The sequence below is a fragment of the Pogona vitticeps genome, chromosome 10 (assembly GCF_051106095.1).
Source record: "Pogona vitticeps strain Pit_001003342236 chromosome 10, PviZW2.1, whole genome shotgun sequence".
Classification (NCBI taxonomy): domain Eukaryota; kingdom Metazoa; phylum Chordata; class Lepidosauria; order Squamata; family Agamidae; genus Pogona; species Pogona vitticeps.
In genome coordinates, this window is record NC_135792.1 from 23,767,743 (window position 1) to 23,787,854 (window position 20,112).

At 41.0% G+C, this 20,112-nt stretch overlaps 2 protein-coding genes across 4 annotated transcripts in view; one reads left to right on the forward strand and one right to left on the reverse strand.

The window, feature by feature from the left end:
- Positions 1–11,456, forward strand: part of NFATC3 (nuclear factor of activated T cells 3) — a 62,819-nt gene extending 51,363 nt beyond the window's left edge. For both annotated transcript variants that reach the window (XM_072980643.2, XM_072980642.2), the window contains exon 10: positions 7,728–11,456. In XM_072980643.2, coding sequence (XP_072836744.2) covers positions 7,728–7,852 — 125 coding nt within the window. In that variant the 3' untranslated portion in view covers positions 7,853–11,456. The remainder of the gene's footprint in view (positions 1–7,727) is intronic.
- Positions 11,457–15,816: 4,360 nt separating this feature from the next.
- Positions 15,817–20,112, reverse strand: part of ESRP2 (epithelial splicing regulatory protein 2) — a 49,716-nt gene continuing 45,420 nt past the window's right edge. Inside the window, exons 16-17 of one of the 2 annotated variants that reach the window (XM_020805737.3) lie at positions 19,670–19,783; positions 17,138–17,277 (exon numbers count right to left, since the gene is read on the reverse strand). In XM_020805737.3, coding sequence (XP_020661396.3) covers positions 19,694–19,783 — 90 coding nt within the window. In that variant the 3' untranslated portion in view covers positions 17,138–17,277; positions 19,670–19,693. Of the gene's footprint in view, positions 17,278–19,669; positions 19,784–20,112 lie in introns of both variants that reach the window. The other variant, XM_020805736.3, reaches the window with a different exon arrangement.

Below are 20,112 nucleotides of genomic sequence, written 5' to 3' on the forward strand. Positions count from 1 at the left end.
GACATTTAGTCCAGTCGTGTCCAACTCTAGGGCGTGGTGCTCATCCCCATCTCCAAGCTGTAAAAGCCAGTGTTTGTCCATAGACAATTTCCGTAGTCACGTGGCTAGCGCGACTAGACACAGAATGCCGTGACCTTCCCACCATGGTGGTCCCAATTTATCTACTTGCATTTACATGCTTTCAAATTGCTAGGTTGGCAGGAGCTGGGACAAGTGATAGGAGCTCCCTCCGTCACGTGGATTCAGTCTTACGATGTCTGGTCTTCTGACCTCGCAGCACAGAGGCTTCTGTGGTTTAACCTGCAGCACTGCCATGTCTCTCCTCTTTTTTTGCTAGTAAAGGAGGATGCAAAAGTGTTGGTGTATCCTGTATGTGCTATGTTGTGCTTGTATGGCCAAGCTCCTACACTTTTAGTATTTGCTCCTTTTGCTGAAAGTCACAGAAGACCATTGCTCGTATTAATTTATGCCATGTTAGAGATAAGGAAAACAACTGGCAACTTAATAGCTGTTAGCAAATACAGTATTCTATATCCTACAGTACTGTATCTTCTATGCCTCTTCAGATTAACGTTGACAATTTGATGCTACATCGTAACTACATGGGGATAGGAGTTTTCTGAAAAACGTTATAATTTCAGTATTTAATACTTTTACATCAAAGGCTCATAGGTGCCTAACAAAGGCACATAATTTGAGTTGAATATGTATCATAGCATTTATAATGGCTCTCTGGAACTCCTGAGAGCTCGTCATTGTTACTAACACTTTGCCAAGAACATATTAACACCTCATTCTTAAGTGTACATGAACAGAATGAATTTTAGGCACACAAGTCACAGCATACAAATTATTAAACAACTTGATGTCCATTTTGTGCTGGGTTGCCCAGAGACAGATATAGTGTATCTCAAAAAGTCCTCACTTATTAGTCAGGTGTATTCTATTTCTATGTTTGGAGCAGAAATAGGGCTTGCCCATGTCATCCTGTCTCCTTATGTGTGCATTGAATGCAGTTGTCTGTAAAGGAATGCCACATGTATGGGGATTCCTTTGCTAATATCAACTTTCAGTGGAGAAATATCCTACCGCTGAGTAAAATAGCTACATTATTGAATTATTTTTGTATGTCACTTGGAGCATTCTTGACATTTTAAAACATTGCTTACATATCATACAGATATAGATATGGAGCTTCTTGCATTTTTATATTCTTTAGGATCAACAGAATCAGAATAATATGGCCTGCAATTTATTTAGGATTCACCAAAGTATTTGTTTCTTAAAGCTTAAGTAGAAATTATCCTGTGCTCAGCTTTATTTGCTGTGATATTTTATTATTTTCATGTCAGTACTGTTACTTTTAGTTTACTTTCAAATATTAATAATTGTTCTAATCCGTATTATTCAAAAATAAGCAAGTTTCTCCCTTTTTGAATAATGTGATCACATACTCCTACGCTGTATGTTTTATAAACAAATTATGAGTGATCTGATTTGCCCCCTGCTGCAAATATTTCAAGGTTGCTCAGATAAGTGGCTGGTTGTGGACTGCCTGTCAGACTAGAATTCATATAATGGCTCAAGTTGCTAAATTCTTCCTGGCTGCAGTACGCAGAAGGGCTGTGTTACTTGCTGATGTTTGAACACTGCATATGCTTTAGTTTTTTTCTCTCTTTTGTATTGATTGGCTTTGCATATTTGTATGGATCATGTGACTACAGTAAACTTATATATATAAGAATAATGCTGTGAGCTTGGTAGATGAGGATAGTGCTGTCAGAATAGTGTCCCTTCATTCTAGCAAGGCTTTCTGTAAGATCCCTCCCTATGTTCTGTTTGGTGAGCTGATGAAGTGTAGAGTAGATCAGAGGTCGTGAACCCCCGGTCCGTGGCCCTGTGCCGGTCTGTGGCCTGAGCCAGACCAGGCTGCAGAGACAGACCTCACATCTCCCCTGCATGCACTCCCCTCCCCACAGCTGCTTTGCACATGCATGTGCATGCCAACACTGGTGTGAGTGCTCCCCCACCCCTTCATGCATGTGCCCAAGCACCCAAGCACCTGCGAGAAGGGGTGGGCACGCAGGCGAGCGGGCATGCAAGCACTCCTGCGCATGCGCAAAGGGGTGGGGAGCGCTCACACTGGCACTGGCGGGAGCGAGGGCACTCCCCCACCACTGTGCATGTGCTCGAGAGTGTGCCCCGCCTTCCTCAGAGGCTCAGCTGGTCCGCGGTCCCAAAAAGGTTGGGAACCACTGGAGTAGATGATTCTAATGAAAGCTAGATTTGTAACTGGTTGATGGAACATACTCATTAATGATTCCTCATCATCCTGCAGATAATTGACAAGTAGATTCCACAAAGTTCTCCTGGGAGTCCTGCTGTTCAGCATTTATATAAAGATTTGGGTGAATGAATGAAGTAGACACTCTTCACATCTGTAGATAACAACACTTTGGGAAGGACAGCTAATAATGTCAGAACATGGAATCAGGATTCACAATTATCTTTACAGATTGGATAATTGCACCAAAACAAAATGAATTTCAAGAGGAACAAAAGTTCTGTATTTATATAGGAAGTATAGGATGGACAGATACAGCTTTCATCATTGCATGCGAAAAGGATCTAGGGCTCTTACAAGCTAAGCTAAACTTGAGTTTAAAAAATGGTCATGCAGTTTGAGGCACATCAACAGAAACACCATTTTCAGATCAGGGGAGCTATTCTGGTTTCTAGACTTCATCTGGAAGACAGTACCTGGTACTGGCACTCTTGTTTAAGAAGAATATGAACAAATTGGAACATGTCCAAGGGAAAAGGGATGGTAAAGGGTCTGAAATGAAACCGTCTGAGATGGTAAAGGATCTAGAAATGAAGCCCTGTTTAAGGGTTGAAAAATGGGGTATATTTATACTGACGAAAAGATTGAGAGGTGACAGAAGAGCTACCATGTGGATTGTGGGACAAGCTTATTTTTTGCTCTTCTACAGGGTAGGATATGAACCAATGGCTTCAAATGACAGAGAGATTCTGATACTAGAAGGAACTTCTTGATGGTAGGAGCTACTTAATAGTGGAATGGACTGTCTGAGGAGGTGGTAGACTGCTTCAACAGAGGTTTTTAGACAGATTTTTAGCAGGGATGCTTAATCTGTGGACTTCTTGCATCGATAGGGGGTTAGACTAGATGACTTGAGAATACCTTCAAACTCTATACCTTTATGACATCTCATTCTGCACTCTGTCTTTAATCTGCAGAAAAGTGCATACTGGCACAGCTGTACAGTATTAGAATTTATGTTTGTATAAAGGTTCTGCAGCTTGAAGGCAGGTTTATGTAGCTTGCCAGTAGACTTCTGCTTTAAAGATCAAAAGGCAAAGTGGATCGTTCCAGCAACTTTATCAGATGTCACTTGCCACCTGTTCTGCTTCCAACTATACAGCCTCAAAATAATTTCCAAATGGTCAGCAGGTAATCAAGTAGTTTGCAATTCCAAGTTCTCAAGCTACATGTAAACAAGATTCCCATTTTACTTTTTTTCCCTCTCTTCAAAGCCATCTGTCTCAGGAGTGTCTTATAAAAAATGAAGCCTAGAAATGTATAAAATCAAGGGTGCTGTAAACAGAACAGGAATTCATAGAACATTATAAAATTGTGTTTTAACAATACATTTTTCCTAACAGATGTTTCTACTGCCAGTATATTTCCCGTATGAACCACCACCTTATGCTTTTTCAGTGAATCCTGTCTTTGTGCACAGTAATTAAGCAAGGCATTCAGAAAAAAAGCCCACTGATACAGACGGTCCACCAACTGCAGCAGAGTAATGGTGTGGAAGAGATCCTGGGACCTTCTTGTTGTAAAAATGTTGATACAGTGTTCAGTCTTTTAGCTCATCAGGCAAGAAGAGAAAGTGAGGGATATAATCCTTCTGGTTGAAACAGTGTGGTATAGTGGCTAGAATGTCAGATTAAGACTGAAGAGACGTGGGTTCAGAGCCTCACACAGCCATGAAAACTCTTGGGGAAAAAGATGGCAATGCTAAACCACTCTTTAAACATTTCACATACCCTGTTAGCTTTGCCATAAATCAGATATTCCATCATACTGGAATAATTTCACAGCATTAAATTTCAAATTTAAAAATGAAAGTTGTTCAAACCAGTGACAATGGTAACTTAGCAGGGGTTTCAGAATCTCTCGTGTCATTTGTCCAAAATGTATCTCTATATCAGTTTGTTAAGACAAAACTATCCTTTTTGTCAAAGAGATTTTTGAGGGAATGCAGAATCAGTCTAAATGGTTGCAGAAAAATAATTTCCTTGTTAATTCCCATTTTGAATTAATGTGGTAGCTAGGGGCAGGTAAATCTGGGCTTCAGACTTTGAAGCTTCTAGCTGTTGGCTAAAAGAGCTTCAGAAACACTGTGACTAAGCTGCTTAAGTATAAAGGGATGTCTTGGAATATTCAGCTACTCATAACTCAGAGTTATGATAGCCACTGCCTTTAGATGAACTGAAATATGGAAAGGGATAAGTAGAACAAAAGAATAAGGTAACACTGTTGTCATAATAGGTAATTGTTACATGTAGTGTGTAAATCACTACATGACTTCTATGAACTTCTGTGTTCTGTGAAAAGCCTCATGGTGAAGTGTTTAAACTGTATTGCAGCCAACTGTATTCACAACCTGGAGTTCAGTCGCAGATAGCCAGCTCAAGGTTCACTCAGACTTCCATTCTTATGAAGTTGATAAAATGAGGACCTAGCTCGTGGGGGAATGTGTGGCCTGCATAATTGAGTTAAGAGTCCTTTACAGCAATATATAAGCAACACACTTAGCTTCTCTTCATTCCCCCTCCCCAAATTTTCTGAGTCTTTCTCATGGTCTCTGTGCACCACACACGTTTTTTCCAGTGTGTGTGCAGACATCTTGGAATCTTCAAAACTGAGAGCAAAACTACTTTGGCGAGAGCCCCACTGATGGCTACTTATGGGATATACAGTCATGAGAAAGAAAGTACACCACCTTTGGATTCCATAGTTTTTACGTATAAGGATACAAGAAAAGCCATATAGTCTTTAGCAGGTCTGAAAATTAGATAAATACGACCTCAGATGAATAATCACACATGACATATTACACCATGTCATGATTTATTTTACAAAAATGAAGCCAAAATGAAGAAGCCATTTGTTGAAAAACTAAGTAGACTATGATTCAGTAGATTGTAGAACCATCTTTAGCAGCAATAACTTCAAGTAATCATTTTCTATATGACTTTATCAGTCTCTCACTTGTTGTGGAGGAATTTAGGTCCGCTCTTCTTTACAACATTGCTTCAGTTCCTTGAGGTTTGCAGGCATTTGTTTATGCACAGGTCTCTTAATGTCCCGCAATAGCATTTCAGTCAGGTTGAGGTCTGGACTTTGACTGGGCCATTGCAACACCTTGATTCTTTTCTTTTTCAGCCATTCTGTTGTAGATTCGCTGCTGTGCTTGGAAACATGGTCCTGCTGCATGATGCTTTTTTCGGCCAAACTTTAGCTGTCTGACAGATGGCCTCACATTTGGCTCTAGAATACTTTGATATATGGAGAAGTTAATGGTCAACTTAATGACTGCAAGGTGCCCAGGTCCTGTGAATGCAGAACAGGCCCAAATTATCACCCCTTCACCACTGTGCTTGACAGTTGGTACGAGCTGTTTGAGCTGATATGCTATGTTTGTTTTTTGCAAAACGTGGCATTGTGCATTATGGTCATAGGTATTTTGTGTAATGCTGTGAGGTAGGACAAAAAAGCTCGCAAGTACAAGTCACGTACATGGGCTTTCTCTGAAAGAGGCCAACAGATCTTCTTAATTGGGACTGAGCACAGAGCTTCCATCTATTCAGCTTTGAAACAGTTACAGTTTATCCTAGTCTGATTTTGAGTATAATTCAAAGCTACAGCTTTATCCTTTCTAGAGTGATACACTTCTTAGGACCTGGATATTTCCTTTCATATGAAGGAAATAAAAGGAGAGACATCAACTCAAAATGGTGGAGAAAGGAATGGTTGCCAAGTTCTTAATTATTGCTGTAACAGGATCAAAGGGATTACTGTGTTTTCCTTTTCTATACAGGAGATTTAAGAGTCTTCTAGCACCTTGAATTTATTGGGCCAGAAAGTTTGGTAGCTTTGCCAAAATGTACTGTAGTCTCCAAAAGCATATATCATCATTAATTTGTTAGACCTAAAATTTGTAATGTTAGCAAAGTGGAAACTTGTGCTACTGCAGTTTTGCTTAATTCTACCATTGTGCAGGCAGGTATTGAAGAAGTGGTACAATCATTTCCACAACTTCTTCCTCAGTACAAGTAAAGTCCCCCAATTCTACTGGTGTGGTGGATGACCTCATTGTCCAAGAAATTGTGCAGCTGACTACACAACAAAAATCACCACACTTACTCTAATTTTGAAGAGGTACAACTGGTACTGCAGTAGGCCTAATGCTAACACAATGACATTGCTGACTGGGGCTGGTTACAGAGATCATATATCCCCCCCCCCCCCATTACAGCAGGTCCTCTGGCTGCCAATTTGTTTCTGGGCTGAATTGAAGGTGTTGGTTCTAACCTATGAACTTTTGAATGGCTTGGGTCCAAGCTATCTCAAGGACTGCATCTCCCTTTATGAGCCTGCCCAAGTGTTAAGATAATCAGGAAAGGCCTTTCTCTTGGTCCCCCCACCTTCTCAGGTGCATTTGGTTGGTACACGGAAGAGGGTCTTTTCTGTTACTGTTCTCAGACTTTGGAACTCCCTCCCACTTGGAGGCTAGGCTGGCCCCATCTTGGTTGTCCTTTGGCAAGTAGGTGAAGACCTTTCTCTTCAAGCAAGCCTACCCTGAGTGACTGGCTACCTGAGTGGGTTGTTTTTTTAAAAAATAAGCTGTTGTACTTACTGCATTGAATGTGTGGTGGTGTTGCTTATGTTTTTTTAGTGTCTTACATGTTTCATGCCTCTTGTTAGGACTAATTTCTGTTTGATTTGCAGTCATTTTCAGTACCATTTAGACTTTTTTTTGTTTCTTCCTTTGTTTTCAAGGTTCTGTTTCTACATAGTTCTGCTGCAGTATTTCAGAATTGCTTCAAAAGCCGTTCTTTAGCTTCTTCCACCATTAGAGATGAGTTGGGGTATTAAGTAGAGCGAAGACTTTTTTATCTTTGCAATGTATGTACTTTGGGCTCAATCTTGGCATGGAGGCTCAGCTGGTATCAAACCTTTTCTTTTAAGACCACTTGAGAACTCATCATGTTCAGGCTTTTGAAATTTGGGTTTGATGCTGTTTCACCACTGCTTGTCTGCACTGTTGTTATTATTCTGATTTCAGAATATATAAAATTCCACCTGTAGACTGCAGAATCCATCCCTTCTCCATTGTTTCAAAACTTGTTTTCATGTTGCATGTTATCCTGGTATTACAGAGATCTTTAAACTTGTTCAGTTGTATCTTCAACTAATAGAAAATACGTATACATGTATGTATATAAGATAATTGCCTAATTTTACATCAGATTCTATTAATTAAATTGTGGTGCTTCTGATATGCATAGAAGAAGAAAGTATCATTTAAAATTACAGTCTATTTCTTGTTTCTTTTTTATTAATAAGGAAGCCTCAAAAAACCTTATTTATGCAAACTGCAAATCTCAATCCTTTCTCTGTATTTTGTTTTTAGTGAATGAAATAATAGGAAGAGATATGTCACAGATCTCTGTGTCTCATGGAGCAGAAGTAGCCGTCCATTCTCCACACGCTTGTTCTGCATCTTTGGAGACGGGAATATCAGATGGAGTTCAGTAGCGACGGACCTTATTAATTAAGCAATCCCGAAAACTTGGCACTTTCCCTCAGTAATGCTTCATCCCCTCTTTAGAGTTATTGTGCTTCCAGTTTTTGTGGCCTTGATAATCTGGAACAGTGGACCCTTGTAGAGCTGTTCTTGGGGACTGGGCTGGTGGGGAGGGTTACACGTCTGACTTAGGGACAGAGCAGTCTGATTCTAGGATTTTTAGGATCTTGTAAAAAATTACTTTGTACAAATGGACACATGCAACACAATATATTTTAACGTTGAAAAAAAACCAATGAGTTTTGCTTGTTTTATGCATTCAGTAGAATTCTTTTATATTATATGCTTGTATGGAGAAATATATAGTTTTGCTCTCAATAGGCACAGTACTGAATGTGAGGATTTTTTTAAAAAAAATACACATCTTCATATGCTGCTTTTCCTTAGGAGAGATATTAGGATTGTAATTTAAATTTGTATACAGGGTGGGGTGGGGTTAGGGAGCCTTTTTGAAGAGCCTTTAAGCTTATATGGTTGAAAAGAGAACCTTTTTATAAAGATATCTTCCATAGGCAAAAAAATTACCTGTCATCTTAAGCCAATGCCTTTGGAAGCCTTGTTGTATAAAAGATTGTTAGGATTTTCTCTGGATTTTTAGGAAGCAAAGCCAAATATAGATCTGTGTTTTTTGTACACTGAAAATCTTTGGTAGGCTGTGAAGAGACCATTCCATCATGGAAATATTGGATAGAAATGACATTCCATAATCTAACATAACTTTATAGCCCTTGCCAGCACAGGCCATTTCTAACAGAAACAGTTTTACTTGTTCAGAACAGTTTCTATAAAAGCTCATTTTTAAGGAGTTAATTAAGATTTTTGGATTTTTTTTTAAAAAACATATTCTTTAAAGAAACATTTAGAGTTTTTCCTGCCATCTTGAAATCCCTCAGGTAGGGTTTTGCAATTAGACCATGTTTTCCCCTGTTAAATAAATCTAATTATTTACATCTGTTGTTCTCCAGTTTTTTTTTAACAGCATGGTGGCCATTCTGTTTACAGCAGTGTTTAAGTGGTTGAATGAGTCCCAGTAATTAGTGAAGGGATGCAGCAGATTTTTTAAAATTAATTAGTGAAAAGTATTTCAGATCTCAGCAAACCTCCCTGGCTGCTCATGCTGTTCTGGATAGGGTTAGTGATAGTCCTAGAGGCAATTTACAGTGGTGCCCCGCATAACGAGGGCCCCATTTAACGACGAACCCACATAGCGACACGTTTTTTGCGATCGCAAAAGCGATTGCATTGCGATGTTTTAAATGGCTAAACATCACGTTGTGATGATCGGTAAGCATTTCGCATTTCGATGTTTAGAAAACAGCTGAACGGCGGTTCCAAAATAGCCGCCGGGTAAATAAAATGACCACCCGCTCCATTTTCGCGCCCTTTCCTCGCTTACCAGGCAGCGAAAATGGCGGCCGGATGGAGGATTTCCGCATAGTGGTGAGTTTTTCCCCCATAGGAATGCATTAAACATGTTTTAATGCGTTCCTATGGGGTTTTTCCCCCCGTATAGCGACAAATCAAGACACTGCAGTAGGGAGCAATTGTTAATGACAGTATCCACCGTGGACTTCTGGCAGGCAAGACAGTCTTGGGGACTCTGCCCTTCTAGAACTCTTGTTGTAAATCTAGCAGCCCAGATGATCAAGGAGAAATGTTTACATTCTGTCTTTAGAATCTGATCCCCCTATCAAAAGATGATGTTGATAATAATGGAGTTGAAACTGTCTAATGCCACCATTTCAAGTTAAGATTTCATTTCCCCTATGGGGAGAAAGACAGTCTATAAAGAACATAAATAAATAATTCAGTGGTATAGCTTATTGAAGCCTGAATCATTTGAAGCCTACAGGAATTGAAACATGAGACTCCTCACTAGATAAGAGTTGATTTTTGTTGGTCTGTGTATAGATCATGTCTTTTTCTAGGAAAAAATAAATCTTTGGCTGAACAGCAAAGGGGACTTCACGCTGGAAAGTAAATTTAAGAGAATTTTATTTTAAAGCAATGGGATTAAAATAAAAATGATAAAATAAAGGATAACTAATTTTAAAACAACAACAGTGGGAACAGGGAGGCTTCTAAATTTGTGGAGCAACCCTTCCTCACACATACATGTTTTTATCAGCTCCTTTGACCTATAGTATTCTGATTTGATTTGGAATTACTAAATAGTCCTCTATAAATGTTAGAAATCAAAAGGCAGCATCTTTAGAGTTTCTTTGCAAATAAATCTGTCTTCTGTTTACTAACCTCAACCCATTTTTAAATACCCTGAAATATGGCTGGTGATAGCTGTAGCACTCCTTTTTCAGTAGTCTAAGACTTTTAATGTATACTTTGTGATGGTGGCTGTATTACAGGTTTTTTTACTGCTTATATGAGTCTCCAGTAATCAATGGTTGCAAGGAGATTTCAAGTTTCAGAGCTTTCTGTACTCTGTGGAATTTCATGCTCCTTGATGGTGCATGCTTCAGCCTCTTCTTCCTCTAAGTCCTTCTGAGTAGTTGGAGACTATATTGTACCTAAAATGTGGGAACCCAGACAATTCTGTGTTGCTATGCACTAAGTGAGCAGTCCACCTAGTATAGAACTGCAGCACGACAGCCTTTCATGTTTTAGCAAGGTTTGCACAGGAGCCCTTGTAAAAACCCACTGAAAGGCATGAAAATCTTGCAGCAGTGGAGTTAGTGGATTGTTCACAAAATCTTCTGATGCCTTTAAATACCTTGATGCCTGTAGCTGTAGAAATGCTTTCCTATTTAAAACAAAGATAGAAACTTTGGGTACTGAAATGGTTATATTGGCCTTGTAAAAGCTTCAGTACAAGGGTCTTAATTATATTTTATTTTTGCTTGTGTGATGCTATAGACTGTTAATCTTGTATAACGTAGTGGATATAAAAGCACACAATCTCCATTGGACTATGCAACTTGAAATTTTCAGGAGCAGCCTGGGACTGGCCTCTACTGCCTCAAGATGTACTGATTGCTTTCTATGCTACTTACTAAGTTTTTTAAAAACTCCATGGAAAGCATTAATAAAAGCAAGTACTTATGGAAGGAATAGGAGCTTTTGTAAATCAGCTGAGAAGGCAGTTTATGGTCTGTTTAATATGGGCTGTAAAAGCAGGTTTTGGTTTTTACCAAAGTTTGACCACAGTCCGGCACTCGTAGTAATAAAACTCTTCATCGGAAAAATGGAACTGCCATCCTTTATATAAAACCAAAGATAAAAGAAAAAAGACAAATTTTGTTCTGATGCAAACAAATCATGGAAATCTCTATTTTTGATACAGAGTGAATGTCATTCCTTGAGGTTTGGAGATTGTTCAGATTGAAGTTTTATATTTAATAACGTGGGACAATTATGATTTAAGTCTAAAGGTTACATTCTAGATGTTTACAGAGCCTTGTATTGTAATTTCATGTACATTTTGTGTATTAAACCTTTTGTAAGTTATGATTGCAGTGCTACATGCTGAAGTACAAAGGGAAAACTTGCATTTTAGGCTCTTGAATCATAGTGTTGAAATAAAGAAGAAAATGGGTACAATTATGTTCACGTGTCTTCACTCTAACTGCATATAGTGTTTGGGGAAACTTTTCATACTCTGACATTGTATGAAATAATGGATGGGATAGAATTTGATGTTAAAAGGCAGAATTCTCTAACCTTCTGTCCATGCTTCATTTTCTGTAATGTCCAAGCTCAGCAATTTGGTTTTCCCCAACAGACAAAAAAAATGACCCTACTTATTATTCTGGTTTCTTGGGAGAAAGAGGGGCCAAGTGGATGTTGCAATAAGCAACAGACGATGGTTTGTTGGGCTGTTCCTGCTTTAGGTGATGACTTCATTGCTTATGGTGCTTGGAAGACAAGATGGCTAATGTCTTTACAGTTACCCAAACCTTCCAAGACAACAAGTATTGTTCTAGCAAAAGATGGAGCTCGTGCTCCAAACATGTTAACTTGCAGAATTCACAAACTGGAAATTCTGAATCCTTCAGGTGAAACACTTGCATCTGCCTTGGTGTGGAAAGTGTGAGGATCCAAACCCTATGACCTCACAAGAGCACTGACTAATTTAGGATTAGTCTCCTGGCTGATGTCTCCCTCTTTATAGATGGCTCTGGAGATATAAATGGGGTAGGGGTGGATGTAAGTCCACATGACTTCATGTCAAAGCAGTGATGCTTTCTAAATATAGCTTCAGAGTCTTGAACCCTGCTCCACATTCTTGCCCTGTAATTAAGAGGTAATTAGAATGCAACACCAGAAACTGCAGATCAATTGACAGAAGGTTAGTTTGCCTTGAGCTTCCTCATTTTATGCAATCAGCTGTTGCTAGAGTGAGCTGTTATAGTGGAGAAGAGGGAGTGTAATTAACTTGTGCCCCCCTCCATAAAATGAAATGCCCCATACCTCTGCTGTGTCACAGAAGGGCAATTAGTCCATGACTTATTCTAGGCGTCATTCCCTTCCAAATGAACAATTGTGACACAAGACACGTTTGCCCTTTTAACTTGGTAGATTGACTGGTTTCATCTGTATTTTGAAGACATGCTTCATCTAATTGGCATCCTAGAACTAAAAGTCTTGGCCATTTTGAGTGGAAGAACAATGGTACAACCCATCAGGAGGACTCTAGGTTGGGGAAGATAGGTTCAAGTGTTCAAAATGCTGTCTATGCATTTTCACCCTAATTTTAAAAAGAACTATAATAGCTTGTTTGGACACTTATAATCAGTCCAATCACGACAACCGTCTAGACTCACTGCTCATACTTGTGGCAGTGCTACAACATGTGTGATTAAAAAAAAAAGATTAGTGAGCAAATCTAATACTCCTCAGAAGTGCAGTTGAGAAATGACTGGGTGGTAGATGACAAAAATCGCTGAAGTCCATATAAAGGAGGCAGAACAATAAATAGGGAGTTATATCTTTAGTTTGATTACAAGGCTGAGGGAAGTTGCATCCTGAACATCTGGAGAGCCACACATTCGCAATTCATGCTCTTCATCAGTGGTTCCAGGTATTCTGTGACTGCAACTCCCAGAAACCCCAGCCAGTACAGCTGCTGGTAAAGGATTCTGGGAAGTGCATCCCAAGAACACACAGGTTACCCAAGGTTGGGCACCACCGATCTAGACTAACAACCCTGTCCTCTGCAGTGAAAAACTAGATTTCTAGAATCTAGAAATGCCTTGCATACTTCCAGTAATGATCCCATTGCTTTTACCTTTAACCTCTCCATGAAAAAAGCATGGTCGAAGCCAGTCTAGGTTTGCCTGTGTCATTTCCTCTTCCTGTTTCTCTTTTCTCAATCTGTTCACTTGACACTTTTTCAAGTGCCAAATGAGCAGAGCTGATCCTAATTATCTGGCAGTGAGAAACATCTTTCTCACCAACGTCATACACACACACACACTCCAGTGTTGAGGTAGATAAAGCCTTTATTGTACTGAGCAAGCACAGTCAGGAGCATCCATTTTACCATACCTCCTAGAGTCTGGCTGGGAAATTCTGGGAATTCATAATCTACAGTAACAACAGAGCTTGGTAGCTACAAGTAACATAATTACCTATAACTAGTTACTTTGTTGCAGATCATGAAGGTAGAGTGAAGTTGCATTTCAAAAATGGCAACAGGAAAGGCTGAAGTCCCTTTACTGGTGTAAACAGTTTTCTTGATGTTTTGATTCCATTCTTTTATTACTCTTATTTCCCCCCCACAGTAATAAAAAGTGTCAGAAAAGTAGCAAGCAGCACAAACAATGTAACAAGTTATTAAAAATAGCAGTGAAGTCTTCCTCTTCAAAAACTAACCAATGAAATGAATGAATTACGTTTGAAAATGACGCCCTCCCAGTTCTTCTAGAAGGAAAATGTTTCCAAACACTCAGAGCCCCCTGGTTGTGCTCTCAATAAAGCTCTTTTCTACCTATATATCAAGCATTTTGTGCTCAGATATGGGAACTGTCCCCACACTCACCCATTTGCAGTACTGAGAGGGGGGGTGTCTCTGGGTCAGCAGGCATCCTTTCCCTTTCTGGCTTCTATCTGGGAATTGGTCTTACCTTCATCTTGATCAAAGAGCTATTAAAGGCAGTCTTCATTCTCCGTTTCCTCCCTTGACACCTCTCAGACTAACCTCTCCCTCTCTCTTGCCAGCAACATCCATTAAATGACTATTTCAGGTATGGGGTTAGAACCATCATTTATACATTTCCAAGCATGCAGTAACTTTTTTCTGTATTGTGCATTAGGACAAATGGTACCCGCAATAAACTAAAATGCCAGAACACTCAAAAATGCAGAGAAGCTACTCCCCCCCCACACACATATTCTGCCATAAAGAGTACATTGTGTCTATATACCCTAATGAATGTAATTAGAGAGATGGATTAGAATTGGGAGTGGGCAGCCATAATAATTCAGAAAGACCACAATATGGGAAAGCCATGAAATACTGAATTTCTTGGTGGTTGTCTACCTTGTTTGGTGTGCCGTGCTGCATGTTATGTCTTTCTGTTCAAGATGTTTGTTCCCAGATCTGAAAAATGGAAGGCTAACACTTTTAAAACAGTTCTGGGAAATTTGCTGGCGGTCGTGGCATGCCATCACGCTTCAGATTCGAGCTAGGGCCAGCCCTACCATTAGGCAGACTGAGGCGGGCACAGGAAGCAGCGATTTTTGGTGTCATGAAAAACCAACAGAATCATCAGCTGTTTTTGCTCCTATGGATGCAACTTCATGGACCAGAGCACGCCAGGCCCTCCTGTCTTCCACTGCCTCCCAGACATCCACCAGCAGCTCTTTGATCTGCATGCTGTTTTCTTAAACTCAGTACAAAGGGGCCACCTTCTGGCAGTATGAATTAGTGGCACATTTCTTAGGCCTCCTCAAAAGGAAACCAGATGGTTTCTTACCCATTGCATATATACTGTGCTTTTAGCTGCCAATTAAAAAAAAAAAATCATCCAAATTTAAATAGAAACGCAACCCCATTACTCACCATAGCAGGGAAAACAATACTTTTCCTGGCCCACCGAAACACCCCAAGCGGGTGAGCTTTCGTGTTTTCCAAGAGCGCTTCCCCTGGCTGGATGTTACGAGACCTCGGGTTGGGTACAGAAACACAAATAGTGTCCTATGGCCAGATATTAAAGCTGTAAGATGCCAAAGTTAAACCTTCTAGATGGAGGCTGAGGTTAAAGGATCATTTAACCTCACATTTTTGAGGGTTGCCTCCTGTAGGGATGCAGGATCTGTGGTGGTGATGGAATAGCTCAGTTGGCACACCTAGCAGCAAAGCTCAGAACTGGGAATTTAAATAACCACTTTTTCAATGTTGTAATCCACCCTGGATCTTTTTTTTTCTCAGAAAGATGGGAGTTGATAATGTTTTAATTAAAAAAAAAAACAACAATCAATGCAAATCTGGAGGATGGAATGCCTGGGATTCTTCAAAGCAGTAGCTGCGCTTTGCTGTCTAACTCAATGAAGCCTCCTATGAGTTGGCTTGCGCCCCTGAGCGGATGCATAAAGCCCCATGGGACCTTAACGCTTTTGCCTGAGGCAGCACCCCTCTTCTGATGCAGTTCTGTGCCTCTGGCAGGGACACCCCCCCCACAGATCACCTTTGGTAAATGCTCACTTGAAAGCAAATAGGTTAGCCTTGTTTAAAAGTTTGCAGTTTGTACCAAAACCGGGAACAGATTCACTGCCTGTGCAAGATCAATGGGAATAACCAGCCTTCACCACAGCAGTACTGTACACTCAACAGTCAATGTCATGAAAAGTAACACAGAAGTTGGTAACGTGGCCCATAAATCTACACCCCCACTTTCCAGTGTTCTGCTCCTCTCCAGTTTCCAATTCAAAGTGGCCAAAGAGTTCAAGAAAACTGACATTCTTTCTGCAAGCATCTTTTTTTAATTTCTTATATAAAGAAGCATACATCATTGTTTCAGGATGGGGGTGGGAGTCTGATTCCCTTTTTAAGTATTACTCAAAAGTTGTACACTTAGCAAAACAAACAAACAAACAAAAGTTCCCTGTGTCCACAGGCACTTACAAAGAGCCACTTATAAAATGGGGCTCCATCTAATTCCTTACGCAGTTATTGCACATTTTGAGGAAGTCCTGATCAAGGCACAGTAAAATCAAAATTATAGAGTGCTCCTACAGTAGTTAGTTTGACACATATTACGCACATAAAACTGTATTCTTTGAACATGTATATACAGACATTTTTTTTAAAAAAAAAGGAGACATGCACTAATTAGACTTAGATTTCATTTCCTCTTGTTGCTTCACAATATACAGATAAAGTATAATGCTGTAAACAAATGGCATGCACATTAACCTAGAGCAAAAATGTTTTAATACAGTATCTGAGAGCTAAACAAGCTTAAATAAAACAAAATATATAATTTACTAGTCCTCAACATTTATGTATATTCTTGTCCTAGTGAGGTTTTTAAAAAAATTCTTGGTCTCTTTGTTTGGTTTAATAGTTGGCAGCTTGGATATGGCTTTATTTAATTACTTAGTTGTTTTGCACCTCACAAAAAGGTTTTATATATATAAAAAAAACTTATAAGCTTCTGTTACTATTTTGTTTGAATGCAATTTCCCATGCTGATCTTTAGCTTAGGAAAGGGAATATAAACATTCAAATAACTTTGCTTTCAAAAAACTAGTCTTTCCATGGCCCCTCCTTTGAAGAAAGGGGCTTCTGAATCCACCCCTACCCCCCCCCCAAAATATCAAGACAGGTATTTGGCATATTTTGACTTGAAATAAAACAATAATGTGAAAGTGATCCAGAGGTTTCTCATTTTCCTCTCCAATTTTTAAAGATAAAATAAAAAGATTTGTCCACAGTGGCTGTAATGCCACAGACTCTCCTCAATTTAACAGGGGGTAGGGGCCATCATAGCAACACCCACAAAAATCAAGCATTCTAGAACAACTTTCTATTATGGAGGGTATGTCGGTGGCCTTCTCGGCCACTCCTCTTGATGGATGCGGTTTGGTAAGGACGGCCGCCCTAACTACAGCCCGTGGAGAAGGCGCTTGGGTGCAGGGAGGCACAGTTGTTCTTAAGAGGCACTAATGGGGTGAGAGAGAGAGAGAGAGAGAGGGTTGTTCTTGACTCCATCCCGCCGATGGCCTGGAGGTCCCCGGGGAGGAGGGGGGTTCTCCCCGACTAGATCAGGCAGAGTTCCACACAGTGGTTCCCCAAGAGGCATCCGCTCCGCTCAGCCACAGCCTTCTTGGCCAAGTCCAGGCTGGGGAAAGTGACCAGAGCTTCTCCACTGAGCTGGCCGCTGAAGTTGTAGAGCGGGAGGATGGCGTCTGTGTGAAGCTGCAAAGAGGGAAGGGAAGGTCAAAGGGGCCGCCTGAGCACAGAGGGAGGAAAAGGCAGAAGGGCCCCTGGAGGGAGCGGAGAACCCCTTGCTGTCGAGAGGTATGGCTGTCGCCTCCTGGATGATCGGTGCCTATCTTTCTTGACCTTTGTGATTCCCCCTCCAAAAACCTTCGCCAGGCCTGCCCCTCCCACGCTTCAGGGAGCCTGAGCTAAAACTCCCTCTGTTCAGCCTCCTTGGGCAGAGGTGTCTCTTGGGGTTTTCTAGGCAGCTGATACAGCATTGTTGCAAGGCATTGCGAGAAATTAGAATAGCTGCTTGGAGAATAGACTTTGAAAACAAACAAAAATCCCGAGACGGAGGGGGAAATCACCTGGATTTGCCCAAGGGTGGCTAGAGCTGCGAGATCAAAACGCCACTCCGAAGTGACACGAGATTACATTTTACAAGAGCTTTAGTGTCAGAGAAGACACAATGATTTCCTTCACGTTTAAGGCAAGGGGCAGCAGTATGGCCCAGCTGAACTGCATTTGTCTTGCTAGCTTCCTCAAGGCTCAAATGCAGGAGGTTCTTTAGAGCTAGTCAATAAAATAACCAGTAACAACGGTCCTTCTGGAAGGGAATCCAGGGGCGGCTGCAAACCTTCCTCTGGGAAACGAGGGTGGGTGGTTGGGTGGGTAATCCTGCACACAGAAAACTAGCATGTCAGGGAGAAGTGCTACAGTTGGTCCGAGGCATCCAATTTTAAAGGCACCAGCACACTTTCCTCTGCAGTTACAGGCTATAAACAAGTCTCATCTGGACCCTCAACCCTGCCCACCTCAATCCATTGCTTTGGCTGCCTGTTAAATGGGCAAAGAAACTCCTGAACACGTTTGAGGAGGAGGTGAGGCAGGAAGTTCATATTTGCCTCTAATGCAACCTCCCAGGACAGTATTTCTTAAAACCTAAAGTGTAGGAAAAAATATAACCACCATCTGGAATAAAATTGGATTCACAGATAACACAGTCCTCGCGTTTACATGTTTTTCCCAGTTAGCCCTCCCTGGAAATCTCTTTCCCCCTCCCTTGCAATCTGATTAATGCCACTAGCCCGCTCCCTTTTCCCTCCTGTTTAGAACAGGGTTGCTAATGAGGAAAGGAGGCTTTGGAGATTTGCCCTAATTTTACTTTAAGTATCAAGGACTTCTGGGTCTTCCTCTTCCCCTTGGAATGATGGTAGCCACATCTTGAAAACAGAAGGCAACACTGCCTGTTTGTGAACACGGGCACATTAGAAAGCACAGACATGGTACTAGTTCTCAGGTTTTCAAAGAAATGGAATTCTGGGGGGGGGGGGGGGACCTGGCCATTGGCCCCAACCTTCAGTGTCTCAAATCCAGCCACACTCAGTTCCTTATATTCTTATTGCAATGCTGTTCACATTTTGGCTAGTTATCTACTTGTCAAGGTCCGGAACATGGTGCGGATGCTCAGCGCCTGGGTCTGGAGTCGTCCATATACCTGAAGGCTGGGTCCCTCCACAGCCAAGGAGATAATTAAAAACACAGACTATCACAACTGGCTGTGGAATTAATGAGGTTGCAGTCCAACCTATCTAGAAGCTTGGAAAAGTTACTTTTTGAAGCCTCCAGTTATCCTGAAGAGTAACTTTTACAAGCACACCCTGGAAGTCACCATGGCCCTTGTCTGTTTACAGTTTTGAAGAGAAAGAAAAGGAATTTAAACCACAGTCCTTTACACAAGAGCACAGAATGTCATAAATGAGTGAGTGTTGTGTATATTTTTAACTTTTTTTGTAGTGGTGTTGTCCAGTTTTACCTTGGGGAAGAGCACCTCATTTCGTTGCACCCACTTGTGAGTGCAATGACAAATAAATTTCTTATCTTCTTCTTATCTTATCTTATCTTCTTAAATTGGAAGGGGAAAAAATCGTTAACTACTGATTGCTATCTACCCCACTCCCCCCCCCCCCGTTGCACAGAAACATGACATTTTTCCTTTACAAAGTCCATCAATGGAAGGAACAGAAGGATGCTGTTAGATACATGTGGCCCAGCCAGTACAAATCATGATCATTTTTCTTTAAACATTTTCAAAAAGAAAGAATCCCAAGCAGATACGATAAACCCAACATTCCTCCAGAAGCACAAACCTGAACCCTTAACCCAGCCCCATTATTATAATCACCATCAACACGGCCACTAGATTAGTTGATTCATGCAGGCACCTAAGCAAGCATATGTTAGCAAGCAGAGTCCCAAAGGGAGGATGCAGACAAACAGGCCAAAAAGGGTGGGGGTGGGATGGGGGAGAAAGAATCATTTCCCACAACAAGATCACTTCCATTCACCACCGAAGGCTCCACACTTCTGCCCGGTCTGTGCTTACCTTTTCACCGGAGGTTACAAACACTTACAAGCAAACCCAGTCTTTCGGTGCTTGTAACACACTCCTCGCTTGGTCGTTCAGCTGAATAAGGCCATTGTAGTCGTCGGGCGCATACTACAGTACAAGTGTGATACACAAGATCAGCGAGAGAAGGGGCAGGTTGTCTTGTGCTGGCAAGGCACACGGAGCAGCGCTATGCAAACTTCACTTGGAAAAGAGGCTCATCAAAACTAGAGCCCACAATGAATTGAAAACATGGCTTGCAGTGACAGGTATCCAGAACAAGTAGGGGCGTAGGCTTTAGACTGAGTCACAGCTTGGAAACCTGGCTTTGTAGGACCACAGCTCCCAGAACAGAGGAGCCTGGAACTCGTGGTCCAGAAGCATAACTTCTCCCTGCATTGATCAGACTGTTGGCCAGCCGAGCCCAATAGGAGCTACCT